This window comes from Elephantulus edwardii, unplaced genomic scaffold, assembly GCF_000299155.1.
Source record: "Elephantulus edwardii isolate Elephantulus edwardi_28Jun2011 unplaced genomic scaffold, EleEdw1.0 scaffold00151, whole genome shotgun sequence".
NCBI classification, from domain to species: domain Eukaryota; kingdom Metazoa; phylum Chordata; class Mammalia; order Macroscelidea; family Macroscelididae; genus Elephantulus; species Elephantulus edwardii.
Window position 1 is genome coordinate 6,672,803 of NW_006399901.1, and position 10,215 is coordinate 6,683,017.

The 10,215-nt window shown below is 46.9% G+C and overlaps 1 protein-coding gene across 5 annotated transcripts in view; it reads right to left on the minus strand.

Annotated features, from left to right (window-relative positions):
• Positions 1–3,837: 3,837 nt before the first annotated feature.
• Positions 3,838–10,215, minus strand: part of GIT2 (G protein-coupled receptor kinase interacting ArfGAP 2) — an 87,318-nt gene continuing 80,940 nt past the window's right edge. For all 5 annotated transcript variants that reach the window (XM_006894844.1, XM_006894843.1, XM_006894845.1 and 2 more), the window contains 2 exons: positions 4,562–4,625; positions 3,838–4,050 (listed from right to left, as the gene is read on the minus strand). In XM_006894844.1, coding sequence (XP_006894906.1) covers positions 3,838–4,050; positions 4,562–4,625 — 277 coding nt within the window. The remainder of the gene's footprint in view (positions 4,051–4,561; positions 4,626–10,215) is intronic.

The following is a 10,215-nucleotide window of genomic DNA, read 5'->3' on the forward strand; positions in this document are numbered from 1 at the left end:
GTGCTGCACAGAGGTAACTCGTTGTGGCTGTGATGCTAAACACTGTGACACTGATGTGCCAAATGCAATAATGGTCACCCATGACCCATGGTGGACAGTGTTTGGTGGAGCTTCCCGATTAAAGCAAGCCTGGAAGCAGGAGTGGCATCCACTTCTGAAATGGCTTGCCTCCGGAAACTCTATGAACATTGCTCAGGTCTTTCATTCATAGGGTCGCTATAAGTCGTCTACGACTCGATGGCACTTAACAACAACATATGGAATTCTGGTGGCTTACTGGTAAAGAGTTGTGGTGCCAAGCCAAAAGCTTGTGGTTTGAATCCACCATCTCCATGAGAGAAAGACGGACAATCTTTTACTGGGCTCTGAGAATCCACTGGAGGCGCGGCAGGGAGTCAGTTCTGACTAAACGGTATACAAACAGAGAGAGAGGCTTTAAACAACAGAAATTTATGGCTTCACGGTTCGAGAAGCCAAATGTTTTGTATTGTGAACATGGCTGGGCCATGTTCTCTTTGAAGGCTCTGAGAATGGAACAAAGATCTTGCAGGATTTAAGAAAGCCATTTGCTAAACACAGAGGCAGCGAAGGCCACTATTATTGTGCACCTGCCAGAGCTGTGGAGACGGAATACATCGCGGTGATCTCTTACATAGATGGAGCTGGGGGAGAAGGGTCTCCCACGGTATTTACTGAGCAGCTTTGACTCAACCTGGAAGCATCAATTCATTGGTGGGCAGCCTAACATTGTGAGGAATCACGACTAAACATAAGGTTAGTGGTGGGAACCCACCCTGTGCTCCTGGGATCTGACTCCTTATTAGGATTATATTTTTATTTATTTATATTTATTATGATTATAGTTTGGGAAACTTTATAGAGCAGTTGTCTTAAGACACTCAGAGGGGTCACCATGAGTTGAAAATCAGCTCAAGGGCACCTAACAGCCCCAGCCAAAGTCACAAAGCCACTTGAGAGTGCCTGTTTATTGCTTAACTAGTAGGCACAGATTCCAAAGCATTTTACAACACTTAAAGGGTTGTACAGTAATTACAGGCGTAGAATGTACAATAAAAAAGGAAAACCAGGGACAGCATGAGTGACACGGACAAAACATGTCTGAGTAAAAACCATCTCCTTTTCCTATGCAGCATATTCTTATGTAAAAAGAAGGGTTACTTTCAACCAAGACAAAGCAGGGGGAGAAGAGTCCTATTCTCAGAAGGCTCACCAATGCCTTTTGCGGACAGAACATGTGCCAGCTTCAACCTTGGGTCTGCAGGGCGTTGTGTGCCAGCTCCCAAGCTGGGTGCACCTGGTTCCCATTTGAGAAAATGCTGTGTGTGTTGCTCTCCGGGCCTGATTCATTGTTCTTTGGCAAGTGAGAACCTGTTTGTGTTTTCATGGCTAAACGTGAAATCAGCTACAGACTCTTGGGGCAGAGCCGCTACATTTTGTTCAGCAAGTGCTATCTTCATAAAGTGCACCTCGGTCTCACTGGGGCTGGGGAGGAGGCCGAGGAGAAGGGCGAAAATGAACTTTGAGAAGCAGATGTGATGAGGGTGAGGCTGTGGAACCATGTGCAAAAGGCGGCCTTCAAGATCAGGTGCTCAGATGAGGCTGCCCTGTGGCTGGAGCCTGCCGAGCAGCCTGAGCCTAGCTGGCCTGCAAGGTGCCTGCAGCCTCAGGTCAGAACGAGCACATGCGAGGGCACTGAACAAGGAGGTAGCTTTGCAAGCCCTCTTGCCACCTGTCACATCTTTTTTCATTAGACTCGCTCTGCTGCATTTCACGTCCCTTGACTGTCAGCAGAGGGATGAAATCATTGTTTTGTAAAGCAGGTCTTTGAGAGCTCCATGTGAAGATGCCGCCTCACCTATTGCAGGTCAGGCAGTTCTTGAAGCCACAGGATGCCCGCCCTCCATGGCGATCTGCAGGTCTGCCTTTCCTGAGGGCCCAGGCAGGTGTGACAGGAGGGGAGGCCGTTTCCATGAATGAGGACACAAAGCCTGCAGAAAGGCTCTGGAATAGAAGGTAGAAGATTTCTTCTGGAAGGCAGTTCTCTAGCTTCAGCTTTACTTCAGCACCTAACAAGTGGCACTTGGTGACAGGTGGACAGGCAAATGGGTGGGTCTGTTGGTGCCATGTGGCAGCGCTTCAGTGAAGCCACACCTGACAAAGGTGCCTGCACTCCACACACCCTGCTGGGGGCGGAGGGGGCGGTTATTTTCAGAACGGCATTTGGCCAAACGACAGTGTCATTCATAAATCAAAATTATTCTGTGGAGAGACATCCTTAATAAGACTACTGTGACTTCATAAGAGGTGGCACAGTTAAGAGGCCTGGTAGCAGCTGGACAGGGCAGGGTGGATATGTGGCAGGTTCGGCTGGGAGCCTGGGGACCACTGGAGAAACCATGCCCCCAGTGGGGACCCCTGAGGCTGAGGGTGGGAGTGGGTGGTCTAGGGGCCATGGCCTCCTATGTTTTAGAGAATATAAGAGTTCTGTTAAAATGTTGGGAGCGGCTGGCAGCCTTTACAGGAAAGGAGAAGAGGCATGGCAAAGCCCAAATTCCAGGTATTTAAGTTAAAGGTGTTGGGAGGGAGCTCGTACAGGTCTGAGCCACTTCCACCCAGCTCGCCTGCTGCAGTGAGCGGGGAGGAAGTGTTATCAGTCAGGGAAGAGCTCTTGGGGCACATTACAAATGGTTCCAGCACGTCTTGAACACAGTTTGGGCAGTCAGCCAGACATCCCAGTCCCCTGACAGGTGATGTCTAACTTTTAAGTACCCAGGAGGCAACAGAGAAGAAACGGGCCTGGACTGGATAAATTTCACCTTCAAAGAAATTCTTAATGATGACAAAAAAAGCCCAACCCCACCCACCTGTGAAGGTGGTCACATGTGAAAGCTCTATGAGGCTAAGGGAGTCACTGGATGCTGGAAGCAAAGAGCAGAGTGACTTCAGGGAGCATCCGCTCTCCCCTGGCCACGGCAGGGTATCTGGGGAGGGGGGTGGCAAGGAAGTGGTGGTTGTGAATCCTTGGCCACACATTTTAGAGAAAAGGTTGGACTGAGCACTTGACCCATGGTTGCACTCCTGCCTTGAACGTGGCCATGTGGACACCATGGGGGTGGGGGATGGGATCAGTGCTTTATCTGACTTTATGGAGATGTCAAAATGCCAGCAAAGCAAAAAAAGGGCACGTGAAAAAAAATTAAAAGAATATCTCACAGGAGAGAGGAGCTAAAACAAAGCAGAATGATTCATGATTTCTTTCCAAGAAAGACTGCTAACATTATTTTTAGGAAGTGGAAAAGTCCTTCATGCTTGGAGATAACCAGACTTGAGAGATTCTGTAGTAGGTTGAAAAATTCACTTATTGCACAATGCTTGGTCAGAAACAGGTAACATTGATGTTTTTTTTCCCCTTCCTCTCCTTTTATGAACTCTTTCGAGAAAACGTTTTCTAGAAAGCCTCATTTACAGTTTTAAGCACAGGCAAGGAGTCTTAGGCGATGAAGGAGGCCTGACAGACTTTGGACAATGAAGCTGTGCTTCTGGATGTGGGTGACCATTTGACTCGATGGCCACCAATGACATGGCAGGGAAACTGAAAACTAAACCAGGAAACAGGCACAAAATAAGGCAAGTGGGTTAAATTAAGAGTTGAAAACTTGTTAGAAAACATGCAAAAATAATACTGAGCTTCTTCTTTTAAAAAGTGTCAAACGGCCGTTAAACGTCTGCTTCTGTAAAAACTGGAAGAGGTCCATGTGTGAAGTGGAAAAGGGGACTTGGAAAGGCCTAGAAAAGAGCAGTGCTGGCGCCCTCAAGTCAGTTGTTGTTCTCTTTGGTGGTGATGGTGACCAGCTGCTTGGCGGCCTTGGCGATGTCATATGCACACTGGATGACCTGCTGGGTGACCAGCTGAATGTCCATAGGAGCGCCAGAGTCCCCTGGGAGGGTCTTCCTACACTCGGACTGCAGGCGGTAGGCACTAGAGGTCAGGAGGCGGAGGGACGTCCTCACTGTGTCCGACTTGGGTTTCTAGACAGAGAAACACACACTGGCCATGAACAGCAGGACACACCCCCAGCCAGGGGCTCTTTTGAAAACAAATGAAGGTGTCCCGTCAGGGGGAAGGGAGCTTTGGATCCAGAGAGAGAGAGAGAGATGGGCATGAGTTCTGCCTCAAAGCTCACATCTCTTTAATAATATGTGCTATACTGAGTATCACTTTGGTGGTAGAGTGGTAAGGAGCTGTGCTGCCAATCTCTCCTTGAGAGAAAAAAGGGCATTCTACCTCCTGGGAGATTTATGGCCTCTGAAAACCCACTGGAGGGTCAGCTGAGTTGATTCCAACTCAATGGCATGTGACAACATCATTCAGAGTACAGCTGACATTTTAGAAATTATCTTAAGCCAACAGTCACACAGAAATGACAACAATAAAATAACTGTTATTTATATAAGCACGTGACCACCACAGAAAGGCTGTGAGCAATGGCGTGCACCTCATTCCCCAGGATCGGCACCCAGTAGACAGGAAGTGACTTACTTTGGGGAATAGCGCCGCCATCTCGTTAACAGCAATGTGGATCCGCTCTGAGCAGGGGATGTAACTGCAAGACAGTGAGGAAGGCTAGTCAGCTGTAGACCTGCTTACTGAGGTCAATGAGCCCCAGGCCTGCCACTGTGCACACGCTCCACCAGAAGGCACACTATTCGCTCGCTCACTTACTCACACAAAAACTCTCTGCAGCCATGAAGTGCAGACCACACACCCTAGTCACCAAATGAAGTCACAGAGCAGCTTGTTAGATGAAGTGATTCATTACTGCCCCTTGCTGGGGATTTCTCACATGTGTAACTCTTCCTAATTTCCATGTAAAATGCTGAATATAAAACACTCTCAAAATTTTAACTGGCCTCTACTTTATGCTGCAGGGGTTTCTAACCATGGGCCCTGCTGAAACTCTTTCTGCCTCAAAGCACCTGAACTGGTGGGAAATGAGATTTACGAGCATGCACTCAGTTGGCTTCCTGTACTTGTGAGAGCTCACATTTCTCTGCTTTTCCAAGAAGCTGCCATTTACTTGTTTGTAATAAAATGTAATTAAATGCTTTGTAGGAAGTAGGGAGTTCTGGTAGCCTAGTGGGAAGATGCTGCATTGCAATCCCAAAGGCACATGGTTCGAGGCCACCAGCTGCTCCATGGGAAAAGAATGGACAATCTCCTCCGTGCGATTAACTGCTCCTGAAAACCCACTAGAAGGTCAGCTGTGGGTCGGTTCCACACAACAGCAACAGTAAATGAAAAGCAGATGTCTCAACCTACCCAGAGGCAGGCAGAGGAGAGGCCTGAAATTGGAAGGAGAGCTGACTCAGGTGCACAAGCAGCACTGCCCCACCCGCCCACCCGTCGCAGATGTGGCACTATGGCGTGCGCCTTTGCTGTGTGCTTTTTCAGGTCTTCCTTTTATTAAAAAAAAATATATTAATTTCAATGAAAATTTAGAGAATTTGGATTTCCATTCATTCATTGTTGCACTTTTCTCCCCTCCCAACCCTCCCACCTAGTACACTACCCTCTTGGAAAAGTAAAAAAAAAATTCTTTCATTGTTTTACAAACCCTCCCCCACGTCTACTCCACTATGCAGCCTTCGCTCTGGACTCCTGTCATGACAAAAATACCTCATCACATATCCCTTTTAAACAGTTTTCTCCCTCATCTGTTTCAATGCAGTATACATTATTGAACCCATCTTTCTCAGTCTCCCCCAACCCCGAGATCTGTCACGTTTTAAAACAGTGGCACCATGCAGTATTTGTCCTTTTGTGACTGAGATATTTCATGCAGCTTAATGTCCTCCAGGCTCACCCATTTTGCCACTAAGCAACCAGAGCCAGGCTCACCCATTTTGAATAATATTGCATGAGTTCCTTGTTTTTCAATGCAGCATAGTATTCCATTGTGTGACTATACCACAGCTTCTCTATCCATTCGTTTGTTGATGGGCACTTAGGTTGTTTCCAACTCCTTGCTATTGTGAACAAAGATGCAATCAACATGGGTGTGCATATATCTGCTTGTCAGTCTCTTTAGGGTATATTCCCAGTAGTTGAATTGCTGGGTCAAATGGTATCTCTACTTGCAAATTTTTGAGAAAGTGCCACACTGTCTTCCACAGTGGCTGCATCATTTCACACTCCCACCAACAGTGAATAAGGGTTCCAGTTTCTCCACGACCTCACCAGCATTTGTTGCTTGCTGTTCTTTTCAATTTTGCTATTCTGACTGGGGTGAGATGATAACTCATAGTTGTTTTGATTTTCATCTCTCTAGAGCTAGGGATTCTGAACATTTCTTCGTGTGCTTGTTAGCCATCTGAATGTCTTCTTTGGTGAAGGAGGTCTTCTGTCTGGCCTCTTTGGTGACTGCTTTAAGAACACTGACCTGGTGCCAGCTCACCAGCAGAGAACTCACCAGATCCTCCCAGTAGCCCAGTGAGATAAGGCTGCCCTTCTTTATCATTTCCCTGATGGGAAAACCGAGATGCAGGGAGAAGAGGGGCTTGTCCATGGCCCACAGAGACTGAGAGGAGTGAGATCAAGCCCGGTTGCCCAGCCATCGCATCTGAGCGATGTTCCCCTGGAAGCCTCTCCTGACAGAGATATAGGGTCCATAATAGCAGAGCACTCCTGGGAAGGAACACTGGTGAAGGAACGTATTACAGGTGCTGCTCACCCCAAGGTCAGTGGTTTGAATCCACTGCCTGCTCCTAGGGAGAAAGACAGGCAGTCTTCTCCTATACCTATTTTCAGACACGTGATGGAGAATGATGGGGACTTAACAAGCAACAAGCTTGGCACTTTCCAATGGTGGCTGAGGGTTCGGGCTTTTAGGCAAGAACTCCAAGAATGCAGGCATTTTTGTGTGTGTTTTGTTTTGATTCTTGGGATAGTACCAAATAAGTTTGTGGTCTCACTCCCTGAAAGCTGTGTTTCTGCCGTGAGCTGACTGAATTACAAAGTGCTCAGCAGTAAAATCAGATTGAAGCCATGAAGGTATCATTTTTTAGCTACTACAAAGCCAAGCCTAGGTTTGTGCCTGAGAAGCGTGTTTCCAGCAGGTTAGGACACATGGGGGGAACCACAAGCCTGAGCTGATGCAAAACCCAACGTGGCTGTAGTTTTGAATTTTTTCTTACACGCTACAGAACCTACTGCTGTTTAGCCTCTTACCTTAGCCCTTAAAGCCATCAAGAAATATTTCCCTTCATTTTTTTGAAACCGTAACACTGGCTTCTGCTTAAGCATAAAAACAACTTCTGGTCTTCATAAGAAATCTAGGACCAAAACGACTTAAATGACATTTAAACTAAGCTGGGACATTTAAAGATGACGGTTTTTATTATCTTAACGTACCTTCAAACGGGAAACTCTGATTTTGACCTTTTCTTCCTGATCTGTGTTCCCTTTAAGAGCTATCAGAACCACAGACTGAGTACTAACAAAAAATGCCAGCTCCTAAGAGGTACTAAACTTGCCAATTAGCAGGGCCAATGACCTACCTGCTAGGAGAACCCTCCCCCCCGAGACGAAACCCACTGCCATCAATCTGCTCTAACTCACAGGGACCCTCCATTGGCTTTCCTGGAGGGGTACGCTCATCTTTCTCCACAGAGGATCTGGTGGATTTGTACTTTTCCAAGCACATACAATGGACTATGGCGACCCAGCCATCCAGGTCCCAGGTCCTGAACCAGCGTGGACATTTCCTAGTTCATTCACTGTAAACACACCTGAGAGGCTTCTGTCTCCTGCTTCTGCTTTTCATTTTGATCCTCCCTAGATATGACATCTGAAACAACCCTTTTACACATTCTACTCTAGGATGTCCTTTGACAAGCTACCGGCAGAAGCTCTAGAAGATGAATGAGAAATTGCCCTTATCTTCTTATGGGAAGGTCATTTTTTGGGGGGGTGGAGTGGGAGGAGTTCATTTTTGCAGCTTCAAATTGAGATCCTTCCTCAAGAAAATTTTTATGAACTGTTATGCACTGTCGAACTGGAACCACAGCAAAGGTGGCTTTCTAACAGGTTTTCAGTCAATAAACTGCGTAGGAGGGAAATGTCCTTTCCCCTGAGAAGCAGCAGGTAGATTCGAACCACCTGCCTTTGGGTTGGCAGTGTAACTCCTTACTACTTAGCCACCAGAGAAATACATAGTAATCTCACATTATTCAGAGTATTTGGAATCTTGGTGGCATAGTTTTTGAGGAGACAGGTGCTGACCCAAAAGCTATGTTTCTCTGGCTGTCTGACTCCACCAGCAGCTCTTTGGGAAAAAAAGATGGACAGTCTCCTTCCATGTGATCTGAAGCCTCAGAAACCTACTGGAGGGTCAATTATGGGCCAATTCCAACTTGACGACAATGAGAGAGTTTGCAGAATCGCTGAAGACAGAAAATGTGTGTGTGTCTGTGTGTGGGAGGGAAAGACAGACTGAAAGACACAAGGCAAGGGAGCAAGCCAGAGGCCCAGGTAAGGCAGCAAGGCTGCAGGAAGGTCAGGGGCTTTGGGGAGCCTGCTTGGCCCAAGCCTCAATGTGGCCAGGCCTGGGCCGACTCGTCTACTATAAACCCAGTGGGTAGACCAACAAAGGACGGAGCAAGAGAAGGCATAGATTTAATGACTACAACACAAGGAAGTTGTCTAGGAGATGGAAGGAACCAGAGAGTGTAATAAAAATGAAATACAAGTTCTGAGCATAAACCAAAAGAGTGAGGTAATGCTAGAAATCTTTGCATCACTCCTCTGGGGTCTCAAGATCATGAAATGTACTGAGGGGATTTGTACTACTTAAAAAAGAGAGACAGACAGAGAGAGGAACTTCTTAACTAGTCTGAGGCACCATACCTCAATCATTGGTGCCAGAAACGGCCTTGCAGCAGATATTTTTATTTACTTTTTCGATATCAACTAACAAAAAGCATGATATAATGTAGGCCCCCCCTTTTTTTTTGAGACACACACCCAGTACTTCTGAAGGGGCGGACATGTGAAGTGAAGCAGGGAGCAGCAGGGGACTCCTCATTCTCAGTTCCAAGGCTGCTTGAAAGATCTTAAAAATGCTCCTCTAGGAAGCTGTGACACAGCCCAAGTCACTGAGGCCGAGTGTGCAGCTGACAGAGCAATGGGAAGCCCACCACGAGGTCTGAAGCCTCCCTGAAGGGTTTAGTGACAATAAGAGGTCTGCTGGGAGAGGTGTTCCAGGAACACTTGAGACCTTTGAAAACGAGGGACCTTCAGGGGGTCAGAGTGGAAAACAACCTAGTTCCAGTTCTAAGAGCGATTCCTTGTCAGCAATCTTCTGAGTCTCTGACCTCTAAAAGGTTAAGTACTCCAGAGGAACTCTTGTTAACAAGATTTCCAGGAATGTGGAGGTGTGGGGTGGGTGGGGGGTGGGGTGTGGTTCAGAATAAATAGCTCCCCCCATCTTTCTTAACTGCCCACTTGTTTTCGAGGTAAGATAAAGAGAACACAGAACCTTGAGTAATCAAGGTCAATTTACTTTAGGAAGAGTGTTTTCTATCTTTCTTTACCCTGAATAATGTGCAGTGACTTTCTAAGTATGCTATGCCCACTTCTGTAACAAAAGGGAGAATGAGGAAACTCTTTTTTGCCATTTTGCCACCTTCCACCATCATCTCTCTCATCTCTTTTGAGACTCTGCCTTCTGTGACCATGATCACAGAAAACCCTGGACGCCTGGGATACAGAGGGGAGAGGAGAGGTGAGGAGGCAGCGAGGCAGCAATGCGATGTGGAAAGGAGATGAGGAAAGCGGAAAGATTTCTTTCCCCCCCCCCCTGAGGAGGCTCCAATGGCTTGTTCGTGGATCCCCACTCTTACCCTTTCATAACCACTCTTCTCGTCAACAAACCCATGGCCATCGATTCCAACTCACAGCCAAGTTTCCAAGATTGTAAAACTTTTTTTTTAAAAAAACAACAAAACATGAATAAGGTGGTTTATTAACCCAGTAACATTTGTTCAGTTCAAAGCCTCAAACACCTGCTGCAGAGGGTCAAGGACTGTAGCCTACAATATGGATTGAGGCTCAGTGTCAAGAAGACAAAGATTCTCACCACTGGACCAATTGGCAGCATCAGGATGGATGGTGAAGAGATTGAGATTGTACACAGC